A 23,063-nucleotide genomic window follows, 5' to 3' on the forward strand; every position below is an offset into this window, starting at 1 on the left:
CACAAGTTTATTGTTTTAATATATTTTTATTATTCATAAAATTTAGCCATAACCTTCAATTTAATATATGTAACTTCAAAGTTTAATTAGAAAAAATTTAATAAGAAAATGTACATTTATATAATTCCGTTTTTAAATAATATCTTTAATTTATGCTTAATATATATAACATATTTTAACCTATTTTAAATTCAGAATTTGACCAATCTTTCAATAAAGTTTTAAAGGCTTTAATACTTTCCATAATTTTAAACCAATTTCAAAATCTTTCCATAATTTTTTGAAGTTTTCAAATTAACCGATTTGATTTTCATTTTTGTATTTTTTTTAATTAACATATTAGTAGAATTAATTAGTATATTTATTCAAATTCGGTTTTTGAGCAATGCTAAAAGTCAAACTGTATAACATATTTATCTAAATTTCATATAAATGGTGAGAATCAGAATTTGATATATATATATATATATATATGTTATTTTTGATATTTAGAAATAAATATATTAATAGATTTAGTTGAATGTGACATTAAAATCAAAATAACTTTAAATATTTAGTAATGCTTATTAAAAATATTATTTTTATTTAAAAAATGAATATTGAAAAATTATGATATCTTATAATTCATGTAAAATTATCATTTATTAATAAGTACAACATTTGCATTTCATTAAATTTATATGATGTTACATATATATTATGTTTTTAAATATGTTCCACCGTATGTAACACGGGTACTATCCTAACTTATGTTTAATATGTGTGTTTTTTTAATATGATAGTGAAAAAATGTTATGATTTTGTTGATCAGTTTGTTGCATTTTTTTTAAAAAAAAAGCATATGAATTTTTAAGATTATAGTTATAAAGTTATGTTAAATTTTATGATTTTCTAAAATATTTTTTTATAAAATTTTATAATTGTCTATATTTATATGGTAATTGTTACATTCACACATTTTGTTTCTAGTTTTACATAATCCTCTAGATATTAATTTTAAATAAACTCATTATAACATACATTAACATTTTCGTTTCATACTTAATCAGATTGCATGGTTTGCTTTGTTTTTCAAGTTCTAAAGCAAAATGCTTTTGTTTTTTGATGGAAATTTTTGAAGTTCATGTTGGGATAATACGATTTAACATTTTCATGACTTTGCTAATATAAACAAGTTTGTGTAACTATTAACTTTTTATGTAGACAATCTTACTCTTTAATATTTTGGTTAGACCAACCTAATGTTAAATATTTGTTTTCTCCAATATGTTATTTATTATTATATGTATTCAATAATTATTTAACATAATTTATCCACAAAAGAGTTATAAAAAATGGATGAGAAAGCTTTGGCTAATTCCTGAATGATATATATTATCAATCAACTATATGTCGAACACACTTGAATGAAAATATACATGTTATTGAATACTGATAAAGACTTTATTTTAAAGATCAATTAACTATAGTATTATGAAAGACTAAATTTAGGTTTTTGATTGTCATAATAGTTTGTTTTATAACATAATTCTATAATATACTTATAAAAAGAAATGTCTTATATATTGTTTATCTTTTAACATTGATGTGTAATAAATGTTAAAATTGATGTGTAAACAAACACGAGTATTATCTTAGAGTAATAAACATTACAGTTATTAATGTGTAATAAATGTCTTAGATATAGTTTATCTTTTGAATCAACATTGAGATAGAAATTTTGTTGAATCAACATTGTAGAATTGTTTTATTGATTTGGAGACTAATTTTCTTTGTTTGCTTATTATTGTACTGATGGTATAAGTTATAAAATATTTTAACTTTTCATTTATCTTTGTTAGTTTTTGTATGTTTTTGTATTTGATTTAAATAAGTTATGATGTCTTATAATTCATGTAAAAGTATCATTTCTTTATAAGTAAAACATTTGCATTCCATTAAATCTATATGATGTTACATATATATTACGTTTTAAATATGTTTCACCGTGTGTAACACGGGTACTATCCTAAATCAATATTAGAATCTAATGATATGTTTCTTTTAGGAGATTTGAATCATTTGAAGCTTGCTAATGTTAGAAAAGAAATGACACATTTGAATTTGAAAAATAAAGTTAGTGAGAAGGTAAAATGGTTGTTAGAGTGTGAGAACTATGAGTCAAATTTTGATGATCTTCTAAACTCTTTGGAATCTGAAGATTAAATTTAAGGTAACACTTATTCAATAACTTAGTTATGTATTTGATTACTCTAAATTTTTTACTTTCATTGTTTACTTTGTGTTTTCTGTTTAAGTTATTAGTTTAGTTCATAACTAGAAACTTTCAAAAACGTACAATAAACTTCCATAATCGTTTATTTTGTTTGTCAGGTTGTGAATGTAATTTGATTTTTTTGGTGAAATTTTGAAGAAGTTGATGGTTGGTAAATTTGACTCCGACATGTTTAGATCTTCTTTTGGTCAATCCTTTTTATGTGTATATTTAGTTTGTTTTAGTATTAAGCTTGTATTAGGACGATCTGAATAATCAATAGTTTGGTTACTAAGTTATGTTTATTATGTGTGTTTGTTTAATATGACAGTGAAAAAATATTATGATTTTGATGACCAGTTTGTTTCCTTTTTTTTAAAAAATGCATCTGAATTCTTAAGATTGCGGTTATAAAGTTATGTTAAATTTTATGATTTTTTAAATGTTTTCTTGTGAAATTTTATGGTTGTCTATATTTTTATGGTAATAATTACATTCACATATTTTGTTTTTAGTTTTACATAATCTTCTAGATATTAATGTTAACGTAAACTCATTATAGCATACATTAACATTTTAGTTTAATACTTAATCAGGTTGGTATGTTAAACACTGGTTGAAATTAGATAATACAGTTTAATACAGTTTAAAAACTAATCGGGGACTCGATTAGACAAAAAATTTTGAAGTTCATACTAGGATAATATTGTTTAAATATTTTCATGACTTTACTAATATAGACAAGTTTGCATAACTATTAACTTTTTATGTAAACAATGCTACTCTCTAATATTTTGTTTAGGTCATCTTAATGTTAATATATGGTTATCTACTTATGAAAATTTATGGTTGTCTATATTGATTTTGTTATTTATCTATTTTCAACCCGTGTGTAACACGGGTACTATCCTAATTAACAAAATAAAAAAAATGCATTGACCAAAAAGGAGACAAATTAAAAATTCTCAAGATTCGGTCAAAATTTAATCATCTTCTTTTATTCTAGTCGGGATCTTTCACTATGGGAATCATCTTTCTTTAGCAAACAAGTCTTTTTATTTTTAATTTGTAGCCTGGCTTGTTCTTTTATTTTTGTATACGGGTTGATAATGATCCTCTTTTTCTGGTTCTTATTATCAATCAACTCAAGTTGAGTGGGAGTATATAAATAAGCTCCAAATACGTAAGCAGCTGACTTTGTGCAAATTTTATTAGTGATATTAAGGCTTTAGAACGGAGAAAATAGCAACTTGTCGATATGTCATATGTTCGAGTGGTTAAGGAGACAGACTCGAAATCTGTTGGGCTTTGCCTGCGCAGGTTCGAATCCTGCTGTCGATGAGAACATTTTTCATTTTCTTTTCTTTAATTTATATTCATTTTTGTCAATAATGATAATAATATCAACATAATTTCCTTTGTATATTAAAATAGTAAAGGTCAAACTGAAGTTCGCATTGGACATGTTACATATGCAGACAATTTAGCAAACCTACTTTAAAGTTTGAAGTACCGTATTAAAGATTGATTGTGAAATTTTATACGACAATGTGTAAATTTTGCGAAAATGGTGGTAGTATTTTAATACAAAGTAATTGTTTGATTTAGGCAAGTTTTATGAAAATCACGTAACAATTCGATTCATATTTGTTGATTTGGGCTTCTTTTTTGAACCAACAACAAAGTTCGACCACCTGGGTACACCAATTGGTAAAAGGCCACCCACCCGCAATCTCATAAAGCACTAGACACTGGTGATCCTGTCCGCCATCAACTCCAGGGAAAATCACAGCACGAAGGCCCATCATAACAAAACATATGGCTCGCACACGATACGATATTTTGTAATGAACCGATGACCTCGCCCGAAAAAAGGTAACGTTGCATATAATAAAGAAAATATAACAAAGTTAATGTAACATTGTAAAAAAATATATATAGTAATATTAGTTTCATGTTTAAAATTCTGTTAGTAACATGCACCCCACGTTCCCTCCATTCCTCTTCCAACAACCATTATTTTCAATCTTTCCAAAACACACAAACCAAACCATCATATTATCAATTCCCATTTTCTATTTCTCAATTTTCTTCCATTTTCATCGTCTTCATTCATTCTGCTCGAAATCAGAAACAGTTCGAGCAATTGAATATTAGAAATGGCCGAGGATCATTTAGACGCGAATGCTGAGCTAGACCCTGAATTAGAGTCTATATATGCAGGTGCATTACATTGTTCTTCGACTTCATTTTGAATTCAACGTGTATGGATATTTATATATTATTATGAATGTTAATTTGTAGATATGGAAATGATGAAGGAAAGATTTGCAAAGTTGTTATTAGGTGAGGACATGTCAGGTGGAGGAAAAGGTGTTTCCTCGGCTTTAGCATTATCCAATGCCATCACCAATCTTGCCGGTAATTAAGCGGGCTTTCTTTCCTTTTCCATATTGGTTTTCTTACAAATTATCAGACCCTTTTAGGTTTAGTAACCATGGCCAACTAACAAAACTCGGTTCAAAATTAGAATCTATAACCAAACCATTAGCTTCTCATTTGATCCGTTTATTTCACTTGTTCAACAGCTTCTGCATTTGGAGAAATCTTGCGTTTAGAACCGTTGCCAGCTGAGAGTAAAGCCAGGTGGCAAAAAGAAATCGATTGGATGGTGGCAGTGACCGATCACATTGTTGAATTTGTGCCTTCAAAGCAAAATACTAATGGCGTGATAATGGAGGTCACAATTAGTATCTTTATTTTCCTGCATCTGTTCTATTTCATAATTTTAATTCAAAACTATAAATCTAACCATGTGATTATAACAGATTATGATTACAAGGCAACGGAGCGATGTGAATGTCAACGTACCAGCCCTAAAGAAGCTTGATGGAATGCTTATGGTAAGAAATCACCATTTACTTATACTCCATGTCAGATTCAACAATGTTAATCACCATTTTGTTCTTTTGACTTTTAGTCACTAACCCTTATTCTTACACATTCATTCACAATTAGATCAACAGTGTTAATCACCATTTTGAATTAACTTTCTAAGGCAAATATGTGCTAAATGGTGATTCAGTGGTACAATGTACATATTGTTTGCAAGCATGGTCATTAAACTTAGGGTTTCGTTTTGGACATTTTTATGTCATAAAATTGACTGAAAATAACAAAATTCTCCTAAGTTTTGCGACTAAACTGGCACGCCAATGTATATATTGACCAATGTGGAACATTATTTACAAGTATGTTTGTATAACTTTATGACTTTTATGGTAGTTCATATGGTTAAATCCTAGTGATTGCACCTTACACTGACATTCATGAATTTCACCTCAGGCAATTCTAATACACTTTATGATTCTTTGTGTGAACATAGACATGTTTAGATAATTTTAGAGATCAAAGCGAATTCACTTACGCTTCCAAAGACGAAGTCGGATCAAAATCAAGTAGAAGAAGGGAAGGAGATAAACGGCCGACTCCACAAGTTCCTCCGGGCGGTCTATCTGATGTTACAAGAAATTGGTTACAGTTTCAGAAAGACTTAGCGAACCAAGTACTCAAAGCAGCCATGGCTATGAATGCTCACATTCTTACGGAGATAGAAATCCCCGAAAATTACATAGATACTCTCCCAAAGGTAAACATATAGGATACTGTTTATAAAAAAACAAACATTTCATTCATTTTTAAATGTTCATGTGGCATACTGACATAGTATGAGTTGATCATCATTGATGCATTTTATGACAGAATGGACGCGCAAGCTTAGGAGACTCGATTTATAAAAATATTACGGTGGATCATTTTGATCCAGACAACTTCCTTGCGGCTATGGACTTATCTTCAGAGCAAAAAATTCTTGATTTAAAGAACAAAATGGAGGCATCTGTTATAATATGGAGACGGAAAATGACAAATAAAGATGGAAAATCCGGTTGGGGTTCAGGTGTGAGTATAGAGAAAAGAGAGCAATTTGAAGATAGAGCGGAAACGATATTACTTATCTTAAAATGCCGTTACCCTGGTATTTCTCAATCCGCATTAGATGCCTGCAAAGTCGAACATAATGAAGTAAGAATACTTCATATTCCTATTTGAATATATTTCTACATGCTTTATGTTTTTTTTATGAAAATACTATAGGTGACCGTTTTAACCTACTCGGTCACATCAAGTTTCAACTCCGATTTTTCCATTTTGCCATCTCTTGAAACAAACCATACAAACTTACGAGTTGCTGAATTTACAGGATGTTGGTCATGCGGTTCTTGAGAGCTATTCAAGAATACTAGAAAGCTTAGCGAACAAAGTGATGTCACGAATTGAAGACGTGATGCGTGCAGACAGTCTTGCGCGGAATCCTTCAGGAGATCTAAAAAGAAACTCTCTAAAAGATACAGCATCAGGAAAGTTTCCGGATGCAAAAGAAGAATTAGAAAAACTTAACAATGCGAACGCCCCAACTTCTATGACGTTATCCGAGTTCATAAGTTGGTCTTCAGGACAAGAATCAAATGAAACCGCAACACTAGCAAAGCAAACATCGGCTACAAACAGTAAGAAACATTCCTACTTAGAAAGGCTCGAGATGTTAGGGGGAAGAAGTCCATCGACTCGCCAGTGACCAAGATTTATGTTAGCAAGTGAAGCTATAGAAATGAAGTTTCATGTGTAAATATTCGTAACTACATTGAGTCTGTAATTTTGTCACGTGTAAATATAGGAAATACAAAAGTACTAATTCCAAGTAAGTGTTAATCTTGTACAACATAATTTGTTAGTAAAAATATATGGTTATTTCAAATATCTTTCATTGTACTAATAATCAATGCTTTTAGAACCACATTGACTGATCGAATTGGGGACTGTTTACACAACTGATACGTTGAGTACTTATACAACCTACACAACATAAGGTTTAGAGATGGCGGCTATGTCTTAGAAACTTTCCGAAGTAAAAATTGGCAAATTTATCCATTTGCTTACAAACAATTAAGTCGATTTGGATTGTTTTTTATCTTCGTTGAGTCAAATGGGTTGGCTTGGCTATATAAGTAACAAGTGGGGACGAGTAGGCTAGATTCGGAAAACGATTACAAATGCAAGATTCACATGGAAAGTCAAACTTTTGTGTAACTCCATGATTCCATGGGGAGAGGAGATTAAACAAGCCATGCATAAAACTGAAAATTCAAGGGAAAGGTGTGTTTGTGTGGAATGTTGCTGGGCTCATCTAGTACTACCACAGTTTACTTTGACAAATGTTTCGTACAGACACAATCACAAGTTGGGGATGTAGCTCAAATGGTAGAGCGCTCGCTTTGCATGCGAGAGGCACGGGGTTTGATCCCGCGCATCTCCAAGTCAGTAATTTTTTAAACTTGTATACTTTTATCCAAATCTTAGAAGACATTTGAAATCTAAACTATCTTATACATGTTTGGCCATCAGTTAATGTATTATGTAGGTTAGATTAGATTAATCTAACTTGGGCCTGTTGTCAACTTGTTATAATTGTAGGTGTTGTCATGATAGATAGATAGCAGTAGCACTGAGCTTTGAGTTCACCAAAGAAAACATCCCAAATGCAGGTATAAGGCCAAAGAAAGTAAGGGCAGGCTAAGTGGCTAACGAATCAAACAAACGCCCATTAGGCTCAAGGATTATGTATGTGTGTAATGAGTAACCAAATAGAATAACTAATCAGCTATTTAAAGTTGAAACCAAAAACATGATAAATATGGAGATGCGGGGGATCGAACCCCGTGCCTCTCGCATGCAAAGCGAGCGCTCTACCATTTGAGCTACATCCCCGATTTTGAAAACCAAACATCACTAATATATGTAATATGTTACATAAAAATTGTTATTTTCTAGTTTCTACATACCCTTTGAAAGCGAACACACACTAATTTTGTTATAATTTCAGTAATAAATGGCCAATTTGATATACAATCTACTATCACTTTCTCCCCTATTCTGTTTCCGTAGTTGAACAACCAACTTATTCTTTTTCTAATCACTCCTTAAGTAGTGGAACATTAACTTCTAGCATTCTTGATGACATTGCATTTATTTGATAAATGACAAACAAAATATATCAAGTTTTTTTTTTGAACATATATATAATATATAATACAAAATTACAAAGTGATTATTTTACAACGGCTATATTAAGATGTAATGAAGTTGTTTATATGCAAATAAGTATGGTTAGGAAATCGGTCTTGAATAATGAGTTCCAAATACCAAACAAGAATACTTAGTCAAAAATTACGGTCATAGACAAGCGTTTGAATTTTTCGGATTGTTCATCATCATTTTTTAGGTTCATAATATATTTTTATTGGATAGTAGTGGTCTATCATTTTTAGTCTATTTATGTTTATGGTACGGATGTCAAGTAAATAAATTCGGAAAACTTGTCAAAAAGGAGGTGTTAGTTCATGATGTGTGCTTCGCATCAATAGTCATGTAGTGTTAATGTAAAAACAAAGAAAATGATATTTTAGACTCTTTAATAGGAAATTGGTCTTGTTGAATGAGTTCCAAATACCAAACGAGAATACTTAGTCGAAACTACGGTCATAGGTAAGCGTTTAAATGTTTTGGATTTTGCATCGTCATTTTACAATGAAAACACAGGTTCCGAATATTTTTTTAGTGGATAGTAGTCTATCGTTTTTTAGTCTATTAATTTTTATGGTACGAATATCTCGTAAATAAAGCTAGAAAGATCGTCAAAAAGGAGATGTTAGTCAATTATGTGTACTTTGCATCAACAGTCATGTAGTGGTAATATAAAAACAAAGCAAATGGTGTGGCTGATTACCGGAGAAAAATAGGAAAAGAAATTGCCCATCTACGTCATCAACTAATTTAGCAAAAGTCATATATTTAGACTCTTTAATTGTCATTTTCATTACTTTGTGGTGTGGCTGATTACCGGAGAAAAATAGGAAAAGAAATTGCCCATCTACGTCATCAACTAATTTAGCAAAAGTCATATATTTGTCTTTTGTAAGTTTGGCTTGTGGGATTCTTGTCATATGGATTTAATGATTTCTAATCTACTTTCTTTTAAAATAGCAACTTTTGTATTACAAAGACGGAAGTTTTAGCAATAGCCAGAACCCCAAAACAACTTTACAATGTAACAATAAATCAAGAAAAGTAAAAATTGCATAAATTTCTCTTGTTGATAGGGGTCATTAGCTCTACTTTTTATCCAAAAAAAGCACAATATTCTTTTTTCTTAATTATGATATGTACGGCTGTGTTCTGTATTGTTGAAAAATTAGATTTTTTCAAGTTTTTCAAATATACACCAACATGTTGCTTTAAGCATCACACCCATCATCTTCTTTTTCTTCTTACCCCTAGGGGCGTTAACCATGTCAGGTTGGTGGGTTATGGGTTATGGGTTGGCGGGTTGAAATGTGCAACCCGAACTCAACCCATATTATTATTCGTGTCATATATTTCAACCCTGACGCGTATACACATAAATTTAGGACAACCCGTACCGACCTGTTTAACCCATTTGTGAGAAAGAAAAATTAAAAACAAAATTGATATAATTTACGGTGCGTAGAGTAAATTAGTAACACGATTTTTGTAATTATTAAAAGCATTGAAAATGAACTGAAAATAATAAGTGTATATATGAAAATTTGAAAACCAAAAAAACACAAATAAAAATATAATTATAGTTTTTTTTTTAAATACAACATCAGCATGCGATTGTACGCTTTGTATGTTTGATGCAAATTCGAAAGAATGGGAGAAAAAGGTTGATTTGATGATCATTTGTTTTCTTGCTAGGGTTAGCATGTGCTTCCCTTTTAGTGATTTCATGTCAACATTTGATCAAACAAATTCATATTAAATATAAAAAGTCTTTTACCTCTGCACTTAGATATGTAGCAAAATTGGTTTCATTTTAAGCTTCATCAATGGAATTGAGCTTAGTGTAAACGAGCTCGAGTCAACTAGTCAGGGGCAATCATATATGAGCTTAGTGTAAACAAGTTTGAAAACAAGCTTTGAAGATATATGAACCCGAATCCAAACGAATTCGACCAGTCAATTAAAAGAGACATATGATATCCCTAGGATTATGCTACTGCACTACACACACAATTCAAGAGTTCCCTAAGAACTGGTTGAGACGGATATATAGTATGCATGCTAGTCAGTTATGTTTAGATGCAGCACGCTTTGAGAACAAACAACCCGTTTATATTTAGACTCTTTAAGACGAACAACCCGTTTATCTTATAGAGTAAATTCTGTTTGACATTTTGTAGATGTTTAACATATTCACCTGATTTGTTTTGTTTGGCGATTTGTTAGCTAAAAACCTTTTGCTTTAACTGCTTAACATGTCACAAATAGGTTTACATAAATACTCAGATTGTCTTTTGATCCAACTGTAGACCATATTGGCTTGTCAGCATAGAGAAATGCCTTCTATTTATAGGCTAGTAAGCACTGCTTGACTCAATAATCGACAAAAGCCACGTTTTGATTGATTTTGACATATCTTGCTGACAGGGGCAATGATACATACCATATTAAATTGAGATAGTCCGTCTCAACGCTATTTAAGAACTTAAGACTGGCTTAGACAACCTCATAATCAAAGAAGCCACATTTTGATTGATTATGACACTTCTTGCTGACAGGGGCGGTGATACAGACCATATAAATATGAGATGGTTCGTCTCAACACTAGTTAAGAACTTACGACTGGCTTAGACAACCTCATAATCAAAAGAAGCCACGTTTTGATTGATTTTGACACCTCTTGCTGACAGGGGCGGTGATACAGACCATATCAATATGAGATGGTTTGTCTCAACACTAGTTATGAACTTACGAGGCTTAGACAACCTCATAATCGAAATAAGCCACGTTTTGATTTATTTTGACACCTCTTGCTAACAGGGGAGGTGATACAGACCATATCAAAATGAGATGGTCCGTCTCAACACCAGTTAAGAACTTAAGACTGGCTTAGACAATCCCATCTCAAAATGGCAGGAGGGTGAGACGTTCTAGCTAAAAAGGAAACTAAATATCTAGGTCACATTTATGACGACCTGTCTTGTCTGAACCTTGAGACGATCTGTCTAATCTGAAATTTGCCCATTTATAGATTAGACCTGGACTTTAAGTTTGATGAAATGACAAATTGGCCTTTTAATTTTCAAAATTGGCAAAAATAGCACGGGAGTTTTCAAATTGTTATAATGCATTTATTCTTACCTCTCATGCATCTTTCTATGGTTTAAAGTTTGACTTTTGTCGCTAATACTACATTGTTTCATTTCATTGTTAAAAGTTGTGATGACTTTTATAAATACATTTGTTCTTACCTCTCAACATATATGTATTATCATTGGTCTGACCTAACATGCAATACAAAAATTAAATATAATATATATAGTAGAAATTCTATAAAATAATACACTTAGAACCATCAAAATTTATTAATTAAAAGAGTTATTAATTAATCGATAAATTAATAATTATTAATTTATATATTGAAAGCGTTATTGGAATTAATAAAGATGATATCGATGAAGAAGATGATGAAAGTTCTATAATGGAGCCCCCTTCGCGAAAGAAGCTATTAAAGCGAAAATCACATTGAACAATTTCTTGTTGAGCTATGAGAAAACAACACCAGAAGTTCTTACCATGCTAAGGAAAATTAGAGACGAGGTTCAAGGGGAAATTGATTTCAACAAAAAACAAAGACAACTGAGTCAATTTTCAAGAAACATTCATATTTCATATAATATGCTATATATAAGGAATTATTAATTTATATTTTATATGGGGTCTAAAGAAATTATCAAAAATGTATTATCTTATAATTTTAGTGAATTATTAATTTAGCACCCTATGCCCGAGTCGGGATCGGCAAAAAATATTATCTTAGAGAGTTTATTAAATAATCGAGTATTAATTTATCGAGTTTCTACTGAATGTAGCTCTCAAAATTACATATACATATTTCATACGAGGTATATACATGTAGCTTATACGTTAAATAGATGTAACTTCATAAGCTACATATTTATTTTATTATTAATTTGCCTTTGTTCTTTTTTTTTTTATTTCTAAGCTCATAATAATTTTTTTTAAGAAATTGATTGATTAGTCGTAATTTTATCCAGTTTCTCAAATCTATTTAGTTTTCTCATGATTCATTCACTATAAGGGTTTGTTTGTTATGATATAATGGAATGGACAATGAAATGGAATGAATGTGGTAATGGAATGGACAAATGAATGGAATAGGTTATTACCATTTTAATGAAATGTTTGGTTACCACATGAGAATGAAATGATTACTTTGCGTAGTTTGGTATGTAGGAAAAAAGGAAAAAATAAAATTAAAACGGTAGTGAGTGGCGGTGGCGGTGGGAGGTAGGTAGCGGTAATGGCATTGGTGGGCGGTGATGGGGGGTGGTGGTTGGTGGTGGTGGGGTGGGTGGTGAGTGATGAGAGATAATGGTGGTTGGTGGTGGTGTTGGGGTGGGTGGTGGCGGGGTAGCGGTGGTGGGAGTGGGCGGTGAGTGGTGGTGGTGAGGGGCAGGGGTGACGATCGATGGTGGCGGCGAGCGGGTGGTGGTGGTGGGCGGTTGGCACTAATGGCGATGGTTGGTGGCGGTGGGTGGTGGTGGCGGTAACGGTGGTGGTGAACGGCTGTGGTGGTGGTTGGTGGCAGTGGCGGTGGTGGTGATGGGTGGTTAATGTTGATGGTGATGGGTGGTTAATGTTGATGATGGTGGGTGGTGGTGGTAGGAGGACGGCGGAGGTGATGTAGGGTGAAAGAGGGAAGGAATGAAAAAAAACATGGGGGGTATAGATGGAATGAAATTGAGGTGTTTTAAAGGGAATGGAATGGACTAGGTAATGAGTTATTTCATTCATTTGATTAACCAAACACGCTTTTCTCCATTCCCTCACAATTCATGCAATCCGCCCACCATTCATGCATTCCAAACGCTATCTAATAGTATTTAGATAAATATAGATATAACTACTTACACTCATGATAAAAACTCAATATAAATGTTATATTATATATGTAACTATGAAAAGATAAAATACCCAATCAATATAGACATATCCAATAAAAATTGCCTACAAACGCTCACTGGGCACCAAATGAGCCCAACATGCCTATAAAGATGACATGTGCCTCAACTAGCGTAACTGATTGCCTAAACTATAATAAGTAGGCTAGATAGTTATCTTGATTGACAAAGCTACAGAGCCCGATTGGGTATGGCGAAACACCTTCCTAGCCTGACAGACTCTAGGCTAGCAAGGTGCCTTGTCATGGCCCGTCAAGTTACGTTATAGCCCTGTTAGTCAAGACATCTGTCTAGCCTACTTATCTAAGTTAAGGCAACCGGTCAGCCTAACTAGGACACATATCATCAACATGTGCGAAGTCAATTTTGAAAGGAAGATTTGTTTTGGTGTCTGTGGAGCTGATGTTAGCAAATGCTATTTGATATGCATATATTGATTAGATAATTGTTTCAATGTCTTATTTATAAAATTTTGGTCAAACTTGTTTGTTTTAATAATTTTTGCATATAAAACTTGAATATGTATTAGTCGGATTTGGAGCTAGGGTGAGTATTAACCACACTGAACCAAAAACCAATGAAACCGAATCAAAATTAACAAAAAAAAAAAAATCGAACCGAACCATTATTTGAACCAAACCATTCATATTTTCACATACTTCAAGCTTTTATACCTTCATTTTATGTATTTCACATTTTATTCATCTATTTATATTTCCATTTCTTGTACTTCTAAGTAAAACTTTTAGTCCACATTTGATTTTGGCTATTAATCGAACAAAACTAAACCGAATAAATCGAACCAACTAACCGACCAATTAATTCGATTGAGATCAATAAATGAACCAAGCCGAGCCAAAGTATACACACCCCTGCCTGCTTGGAGCAACATCAAACCGGGTTAAATCAGTCCGCTAGGTTACACCCTGTATTCAAATGCTGATTCGAATTCATGCCACACCAAAACTAATCACCACCATCGTTAGTTCTCATCATCTTCCTTTGATTTCTCATCTCCAATGCCGATTATTACATCACTCGCACGTCCACCTCACCAATCGGTCACCATTAGACTACCAATCAATCCTCAAAACCTTCATTGCCCGAAGAGCTATTCAACCAGCCAGACAGCTTCACGCACATCTTTTCATTACTGGGTTAGCTTACAACACCATTCTAGCCACTAAGCTTGTTGATTTATACTGTTCCTGTAATTACTTATCCAATGCCCACCAACTGTTTGATAAAATTCCCAAACGAAATGTCTTTCTTTGGAATGTCTTAATCCGCGCGTATGCGTGGAACGGCCCGTATAATGCTGCGGTTTCGTTGTATTATAGAATGATTGATCATGGGATTGTGCCTGATAATTTTACTTTCCCGTTTGTTCTCAAAGCGTGTTCGAATTTGAGCGCGATTGATGTCGGTCGGGATGTTCATGAACATGTGGTGAGGACCGGGTGGGAGAGGGATGTGTTTGTGGGGGCTGCGTTGATTGATATGTATGCGAAATGTGGTGATGTCGGTAGTGCACGCCAGGTGTTTGATAAAATACCTGAACGAGATGTTGTTATGTGGAACTCTATGCTGGCTGCGTACGCGCAAAACGGGCACCCGGAGGATTGTTTGTATTTATGTGGTGAGATGGCTAAATGCTTGGTGAGACCGACTGTTGCGACTCTTGTTACTGCTATCTCGTCGGCTGCTGACATGGCGGCACCGGTTCAAGGCAGAGAGCTTCATGGGTATAGCTGGAGACAAGGGTTTGTGGTTCAAGATAAAGTCAAAACCGCGCTAGTTGACATGTATGCGAAAAGTGGGTCGGTTAAAGTAGCAAGGAGCCTTTTCGACATGTTAATGGAAAAACGGGTGGTTTCTTGGAATGCTATGATCACGGGTTATGCAATGCATGGGTATGCGATGGAAGCACACGAGTTGTTTGATAAAATGACTTGTGAAACACACCCGGATCATATAACTTTTGTGGGTGTTCTCTCGGCTTGTAATCATGGTGGTTTACTTAATAAAGGGAAGGAGTTATGTAACTTAATGATACATGAATACAAGATAACACCTACTGTTCAACATTATTCATCTATGGTTGATCTAATTGGACATTATGGTCGTTTAGAAGAAGCTTATAATATGATAAAAAACATGACCATTAAACCCGATTCTGGCATATGGGGTGCATTGTTAAACTCATGTAAGATACATGGAAATGTGGAGTTAGGTGAACTTGCATTAGAGAAACTTATAGAACTAGAACCCGATGAAGCTGGAAATTATGTGATTATGTCGAATATTTATGCTCAAGCGGGAAAATGGGAGGGGGTCGCAAAGATTCGCGAATTAATGACTAATAAAAAACTTAAAAAAGAAGTTGCGTGTAGTTGGATTGAGGTGAATAACAAAGTGCACGCCTTTCTTTCGGGTGACACATCTCATCCGATGTGTGATGAGATAGATGACGAGTTGAAACGAATTGAAAAGTTGATGATTGAAGCGGGATATGTCCCGAATGTTACACCTGTGTTTCATGATGTTGATGATGATGAAAAGATGAAAATGGTGTGTAGACATAGTGAACGATTGGCGATTGCGTTTGGGCTTATCACTACGCGCCCGAAGAGTAGACTTTTGATAACGAAGAATCTTCGGGTTTGTGAGGATTGCCACGTGGCGATTAAGTTTATATCGAAGATTACTGAGAGGGAGATTGTGTTTAGAGATGTTAATCGGTACCATCATTTTAAAGATGGTTTGTGTTCTTGTGGGGATTATTGGTAAGTTATTATTTTTACTATTATTATTAGTTTCTTTTTTTGCATTTTTGATATACACATTTGGAACCAAGTGGCAAGTACTTGTTTTGCTAGATCATTTTTGTAAGACGACTGTAACGTATAATTTGATATTTATTTAAAAAAAGATGTTTGATTGTTAGTTGGTGCCTCCTTTCTATAAAGGCAAATACAAGAACATTTTATAAAAGATTACAACAGCATCTTACTTTATATCTATGTTTGAGATGACACTTACAAGTCGAGCCCGAGCAGAGCTTGAGTGCGAAACTCTATTAACAGGTTGCGTTCGAGTTTTAGAGATAGAACTTGAAACAAGCTTGAGTTCAAACTCTTGTAATGAAACGGGCCGGACTCAGAGTGTAGGTTGGCTCATTTAAGCCCCTATGTTTGAGATGACATTTACAAAGGTAAAATATACTAGGATTTGGGACATTATTTTCAATATATATATATATTTGTAAAATAAGCAATTTATTGCCCTGCAAGAACCGTCCCTGTACTTTAACAGGGGTTTTGGCACATCTCAAGTTCCATTCCAATGGAGGTTTCCCTCACTACAATTACACAATTTCTCAATATGGCCTAGAAAATTCAAAAATCTGAGCAAATTCATCAAGGTTATTTGCATTGCTTTTCGACCCTCATGAGCTTCAACCAAAATCCAACATATGGGTGAGTTTTCCTCTTTCATCTAGTTTTATTGCATATAATTATGATGAATTTGAGCGTATGTTTTGTATGATTGTATCGATTTGAAGCTGATTTTCATGTGCATAAATGGTTAATTATGTAAGATAGATATGATCATGTGTTTTGTGAGTAGTTATTGATTTGTGCAAATGTAATTAATTGGCTGCTATAAATATATCTTTAGCTTTGGCAAATGTTAGGGTTTGTTTGGGATTTTACCAATTAAACAGCTTGATGAGCCAAATGTTTGAAGATCGAGTCTACACGGAAATGCGTAAACACGCGGGTTCATTATATGCGTAAACATGTAACTTATTTCACCTAATTAAACATAAGCACTTTTGCTTGTCTAAACACTCAAAAAGTGTCGCTAGTTACAGTAATATTTAGGTTTTGCATTTTTCACCGTTACTTTTGTCTTTCATTTTGCAAAAGTTGAATGCCCTTGTTTGTATTAGCGGTATACGAGCTAGGACTTATGCAAACATGATACCCTTTATCGGATACAACCCCCCCTCATGTGTGTGTTGGTGGGGTGTGTGGGTGTGTGTGTTGGGTTTGGGGGGGGGGGTTGCGTGTGACTAGAGGTCTTCTAACAAATACTGTGAAGGTAAAAGAGAAATTACTGATATTGATTATATAAGTACGCGTATGCAGACTATTAACCAAGGACCCTAAACAGGCTTAGTTAACAGGCCTAGCGGCTAACCCTAGTTAACATTTGTGCATATATATGTTTCCCCCATTTACATTGGTGATACCTAAATCTTCAGTTCCTCTTGTGAGAAAAGGTAAATTTAAATCTCTCCGATCTGGTCATCGTTTAGTGATCTTTAGTTTAATTAAGGTACTTATCGTTAATTAATCGATCTGATCATCGTTTAGTGATCTTTAGTTTAATTAAGGTACTTATCGTTTATTAATCGATTAAGTTGATCAAGAATGGAAGGTTTATCAATGAAGTCCTTTGTATAAAGAATTATGCCCGCAGGAATCGATTCGTTAGTTTTATACAATTACTTGTTCCCATTATTATGTGGTGTTTTGGATATGATGGTATTGATATATAAGCTCGTGTGATCGTATAGCTTAATGATGTTTCAAAAATCACCCAAATGCATTTGATTTTGTTTATATCTAATATTGATCGCTTTTTTCCCCACTTACACTCTAGGGTTTTCAAGCTTCTAATCGTTCAGGCGAACCGTTGTGTATTTGTTGCATCAGATGGATTCTCTTGATATGGTTAAAGGCGGCGAATTTAGCTTACGGTATGTGTGGATTAATATTAACATCTTTAGCATGTTTTAGTTTATATTTGCTTATATATAAATTTGTAGATTTGGTACTAGTTTAACATTTCTTGGTATCCCTTGAAACCCTAGCTTGAGAATTATGACTATCTTAAATCATATATGATTTCATGGATCCAACTTGTTAAGTCTTTATTAATGGGTTATACTTGTATGGATATGGGTCAATTCGGGCTGTTATTACTGGCCAAACCAAAACGGGTGGGTCGAACGGGTTAAAAAGGTCAAAATTCATATGTTCAAATGGTTATTTTGTCCTAAATTATTCTATTTAAAAAAGAATATATACTATTATTTTAGTAATATAGTTTTGTAATTATCTTTAATACAATCAAAACTATTTACAAAATTGAAAGTACCTGTTTTGATCCGAATCCATTTTAACTCGATTATTCTGCCACATATACTGATTAGGGAATATAAATAACAAGGGACCTTTGTATCAAATACAAGAAAGCTTGCAATTCTTTGTAATTTGGTATGTTTCAAGAAAAACCTAAATTGCAACTATATATTTTTTACAGATTCTAATTTTTAGTTGAAAATACAGGAGTTATGTTGCTAGCATTTGCAAGGATGACCCGAGAAAATGTTGGGCCTTTCAAGAATTAATTGACTATCACGAGTTCAGGTGTCTGGAAGGAAGCACTCCTAGACGTAAGTTTTAAAAGTCAGTTTTGAAGTGAACATTATATATATGTGTGTATATATATAAGAACTTCAAGATCACTTAACAATCAATCATTTTATTTATCTATCTATATATTTTATACATATAATATTATTTGAGGTTTGTTTTGCCATTTATTGTATGTAATTTTGTGGTTACCTATTAGTATATTACCTGTATGTAATCACAAAGCTACATATAATAAGTGGCAGAACTATCCTCTAATAATATTATATATATAAATTGATTGGTTGTTGGGAGTTCTTGAAGGTCTTTAATGTTTTGTAGTTCCAGAGAGATCCAACCCCTATATATATATTTCTTAATGCTGATTTTTAGTTTGCATGTGGTTTTTTGACAGCTACGGAAGTACAAAGCAATCCAAAGGGAAAAGAGGTTGTTTCTGAAAATCCAGCAGGTATATGAATAGATTTTGAGATATGGGGTCTAATCTGTAAAAAGTGGGACGGTTGAATAATGGGTTAAAACATTTAATTTTAGTGTGCAGGTCAAACGGGTCGGTCAGTACTGATCCTTAACACTTTTTTGTTCATTTTTTTTAATATTGTAAGTAGTTAATGTGCCAAATATGATTGTGCACTCTACATTACTAAAATAAAACAGAGTTAGGACATTTCAAGCATCGGAATACACTTTATATGTCTTTTGACCCGTTTGACCGGTTTGATAGAAATAAATTTTTACTTTGTTTAACATGTTACCCATTATATATTTGTTTTTTATGCTGACTTTCAGTTACCCTGTATGGTTTCTTGACAGCACCAAATGCTCAAAATAAGAGAGGTCGAAAGGGAAACGGGAGTGGATCTGAAAATCCTGCAGGTATATGAATAGATTTTGGGAGATGGGGTCTAATCGGTAAATAACGGGACTCTTGAATCATGAGTCAAAACATGTAACTTATATTTACTTTTTGTTCATTTCTTTTAGAGCTGTAGGCAGCTAATGTATCAAATATGACTGAACACTAAATTACCAAAATAAAACGAGTTAGGACATTTTTAACTTTAAGCATTGGAATACACTTTAGGCGTCTTCTGACCTGTTTGAACCGTTTGGTATGTTTTACATATAGTTAATAACTCAATATTCATTTTTCTTTTTTTTTTCCCTCGTTTTGTTAATACGTTAGTTAGCTAATATGTTAAATATAATCATGATATCTGTATTACCAAAGTTTATGATATAATTTTTTTGAAATAAAACAATTTGGGACATTGGAAGCAGCATTACACTAGGTGGCATTTGACATATTTGACCCGTTGCTGTTTTATCTGTTTCATTGTTAGCTAGTTTTGTTTCTCTTCGTATTTTACCTTTTTTGACCCATTACCAATTGAATATAATCTGAATTGCAATACTGTTCTGTTCATCTTTTGTAGTATTAAGTAACTACTGTATTAAATACAATTATGAAACCAATATTACTTGATTTAGGACAAATGGTGGCCCCTTTGACCTGTTTGACCTGTTTTGATGGTAGCCATCTCTCTCTTTTTGTATATGTTTTATGTGCTTGACCCATTGACCTGAATTGACCTGTTTGCAGCCCCTAATGTTGAAACTTGTGGAGCGGGAGGAAACGCCAATGATATTGATGTTGAAGAAGATTCAGATTATCATCTCACCGTTGGAGAGTTTGCCAGCAAAGTAAAGGCCCTTAACATTAAAAAGAATAAGAAGAAACGAAAAGCACTGGAAGTTGAAGGACCAAGACTTTTTGTGGGTGAACCACGGCCTACTGTTTCATTTGGCGATCTTGAGCTGCTTAGTTCGGTGGCCGTGAGCATGATGCTTGAGCCTGCGGCAGAATTTGGTGGGGCCAATGTTCAGGCTCCTGAAGAGCCACGTCCTGATGTTTCTTCTGGCGGGCTCCAGCCGCTTGGTTTAAGGTCCAGAATGCATGCGCCTGGGGTGGGAACTAATGGGGCCAGAGTTCAGGCTCCTGTAACGGGCCCGGAGGGGCCACGTGAACATGAGGTGATGGTGTGTAGGGTGAGCAGGAACCCTGCTGAATTTAGCACAGAAATTGCTAAATTGTTTTTGAGAAGCTTGTGAAGTTTGATGAAGTTAGCACACAAGATGCAGTTTGTGAAGTTTTAATAACTTAGGTATTGTGGCTTGTTATGCATTGAATATTGCTTATTTGCTTTTGTGACTGGTGGTTTGGATTATGTGATGCAAATCTGGTTGTTTTTCTCTTTATCTTTTAATCTTGTTTTATCTGTTCCTGTAGTGTATCTCACAACTACTACTATTTTAAGCACCTTTTGTTCTGCTGTTTTTTATCCATCTGACCTGTGTGACATCCCTCATTCCAAGCTCAAATTGACCTGTTTCTGTACAAATGGGTTGCAATTGGTTTCTGCAAGCTAAGAAATCCCCTCTATAAGGGGCTTCACTGTAATGGTTTGACGATCCGGAAATCAGTAAAAACTTATTCTACTTTAAGAATTGTGTCTCTGTATTTTTTATTGCTTTCGCTCTGCATCACGTAACCTGTTTAGCCTACCAATTGATGCTTATTAATTTGACTAGGGTTTTGTATACATCTTGTTGACTACTACGTCAGGGACCAAAAATAGTTGTTTTTCTTTCGGGGCAATTATGAAACAGTTATAAACCAAGAGGACTAAACGTGTTATTTTCATCTATTTACAACTTAATATAGACAATCAAAGTTAAAGATTTAACAAGTAACTGTCATCAATTACAAAATACAATAATTGTTAAAGATTTAACGGTCAATAGCTCAAATTCGCATTCTAGCTTTTTGAGTAGATTCATTTGGAACCATGTGCTAAGTGCTTTGTTTTGTAGACGAATGTACCTTTCGATTCAACATGTAGTTTAATTAAAGATGTTTGATTACATGTTGCTGCCCGGAAAGATCGAGCTTGGAAATCTATTAACAAGTTGTGTCCGAATTTTAGCCATATAGATAGAAACGAACTCGAGCTTGCACTCACGCTCCTGTAAATTAAACGGGTCGAACTCGAGCTTAGACCCTAATCAACACTTTCAAAGAAAGGTTAATTGACTTCACTTAGAGGTGAAGTTTATAGTCACTGTATATAAATTCGTAAAGATGATCATATGTTAATAATTAGTTAGGATACAAATATGCTAGATTTATATGGGATACAAAAAGAGTTGACTAGCGAGCCATAGGTAGGAAGTGCGCGAAAGCTACCGTTTCTAGAGTTTTGAAGCTAGAACTAATAAACATGTATATTATTTATCCGCCTTAATAATGTTAAAATAGAAAAAAGTTACCCATTTATCCATCTATTATAAAATAATAAATGATAACAAAGTCCGGTCATCCAGTACACCTATTGACAAAAGGTCAGCCATACGTGCAATCACACACATAGCTAGTGACGTGGCTTGTCGCCAATTTAAAGGGAAATCCGTCAATCGAAGGCCCAAATCTTCTTGCTCACGCACAAGAACAAGACTTGAACATACTGTGTATTTGTAAAATAATAATAATAATAATAATAATAATAATAATAATAATAATAAACAATCCCCTTGAAGAAGTGAAGTGTGGATGGAGGTTTAAACACACAGTTTCCATTAATATTCAAAAGTCTGTATAAACATACATCTTCAACCAAGATCCAACATATACATAATGATATATGTGGGGCGGTGAGTTTTTCATCTCGTTTCATTGTTTAATATTACTATGATTATGAAATTAAGCCTATATTATGTACGATTTCATGCTCAATTATGTGCATAAATGCTTAATTATCAACACAACATCTCGTCTTTCGGGTTCTGATTTGTTGAATCATCAATTTACACAGTTTATTTGTTCATTTGGGCCAAAAAGTTTTAAACTTTACGATTATTTAGGCCTGTAAGATAGATATGATCATGTGCTTTCTGAAGAATGAATCTCATGGATTTGTGCAAATGCAATATATTGGATTTTATAAACATTTATTTACTTTTGGTAAATGTTTGTTAGGGTTTGTTTGGGATTTTGCCAATTTAATCGAGCCAAATGCTTCAAGACCGAGTCTACATGGAAATGTGCAGGCGCACGGGTTCATGCTCAATCATGCGTATCTGGAGTGCCTCGACGATTAAGGAAAGGTGTGTGCCATAAGAAATTTTACTTTCTCGTTGCGAGTCTGTGACGTTATGCTTGTATTAAACATCTATCTT

The 23,063-nt window shown here is 33.5% G+C and overlaps 2 protein-coding genes, 2 non-coding genes and 1 pseudogene across 5 annotated transcripts; 4 read left to right on the forward strand and 1 right to left on the reverse strand.

The window, feature by feature from the left end:
• Positions 1-3,506: 3,506 nt before the first annotated feature.
• Positions 3,507-3,595, forward strand: TRNAS-CGA (transfer RNA serine (anticodon CGA)). Its single transcript has one exon. It is a non-coding gene; the product is annotated as a tRNA-Ser (tRNA).
• An 818-nt stretch (positions 3,596-4,413) lies between these two features.
• On the forward strand, positions 4,414-6,890 carry LOC143543170 (rop guanine nucleotide exchange factor 12-like). The gene is made up of 7 exons (XM_077035552.1): positions 4,414-4,477; positions 4,559-4,675; positions 4,843-4,994; positions 5,083-5,157; positions 5,640-5,903; positions 6,017-6,337; positions 6,516-6,890. Exons 1-7 carry the CDS (start codon positions 4,414-4,416, stop codon positions 6,888-6,890), a joined length of 1,368 nt encoding a protein of 455 aa, XP_076891667.1.
• A 1,117-nt stretch (positions 6,891-8,007) lies between these two features.
• Positions 8,008-8,080, reverse strand: TRNAA-UGC (transfer RNA alanine (anticodon UGC)). Its single transcript has one exon. It is a non-coding gene; the product is annotated as a tRNA-Ala (tRNA).
• A 6,230-nt stretch (positions 8,081-14,310) lies between these two features.
• LOC143543164 (pentatricopeptide repeat-containing protein At4g21065 pseudogene) lies at positions 14,311-16,180 on the forward strand (annotated as a pseudogene).
• A 501-nt stretch (positions 16,181-16,681) lies between these two features.
• On the forward strand, positions 16,682-21,243 carry LOC143543165 (uncharacterized). Of its 2 annotated transcripts, XM_077035548.1 has the most exons (6): positions 16,682-16,859; positions 18,052-18,148; positions 18,741-18,847; positions 19,222-19,278; positions 19,617-19,703; positions 20,431-21,243. In XM_077035548.1, the coding sequence occupies exons 2-6, from the start codon at positions 18,105-18,107 to the stop codon at positions 20,937-20,939; spliced, it is 804 nt and encodes a 267-aa protein (XP_076891663.1). In that variant the 5' UTR covers positions 16,682-16,859; positions 18,052-18,104; the 3' UTR covers positions 20,940-21,243. The 2 variants fall into 2 exon arrangements, with proteins under 2 accessions (XP_076891663.1, XP_076891662.1); XM_077035547.1 differs by lacking the exon at positions 16,682-16,859 and having other exon boundaries at positions 17,579-18,148.
• The last annotated feature ends 1,820 nt before the right edge of the window (positions 21,244-23,063 follow it).

The sequence above is a fragment of the Bidens hawaiensis genome, unplaced genomic scaffold (assembly GCF_021521415.1).
Source record: "Bidens hawaiensis isolate Kalapana, Puna unplaced genomic scaffold, B.hawaiensis_p1.1 tig00013076_1, whole genome shotgun sequence".
NCBI classification, from domain to species: domain Eukaryota; kingdom Viridiplantae; phylum Streptophyta; class Magnoliopsida; order Asterales; family Asteraceae; genus Bidens; species Bidens hawaiensis.

What these genes read in the sequence shown, in the direction of transcription:
- LOC143543170 (XM_077035552.1), top strand. Translation starts at nt 4,414, where the DNA reads ATGGCCGAGGATCATTTAGACGCGAATGCTGAGCTAGACCCTGAATTA. An exon ending in CTAATGGCGTGATAATGGAG is followed by an intron (nt 4,995 to 5,082) that starts GTCACAATTAGT and finishes TGATTATAACAG; the next exon opens with ATTATGATTACAAGGCAACG. An exon ending in AGCTTGATGGAATGCTTATG is followed by an intron (nt 5,158 to 5,639) that starts GTAAGAAATCAC and finishes GTGTGAACATAG; the next exon opens with ACATGTTTAGATAATTTTAG.
- LOC143543165 (XM_077035548.1), top strand. Translation starts at nt 18,105, where the DNA reads ATGGATTCTCTTGATATGGTTAAAGGCGGCGAATTTAGCTTACG. An exon ending in GGAAGGAAGCACTCCTAGAC is followed by an intron (nt 18,848 to 19,221) that starts GTAAGTTTTAAA and finishes GTTTTTTGACAG; the next exon opens with CTACGGAAGTACAAAGCAAT. An exon ending in TGGATCTGAAAATCCTGCAG is followed by an intron (nt 19,704 to 20,430) that starts GTATATGAATAG and finishes ACCTGTTTGCAG; the next exon opens with CCCCTAATGTTGAAACTTGT.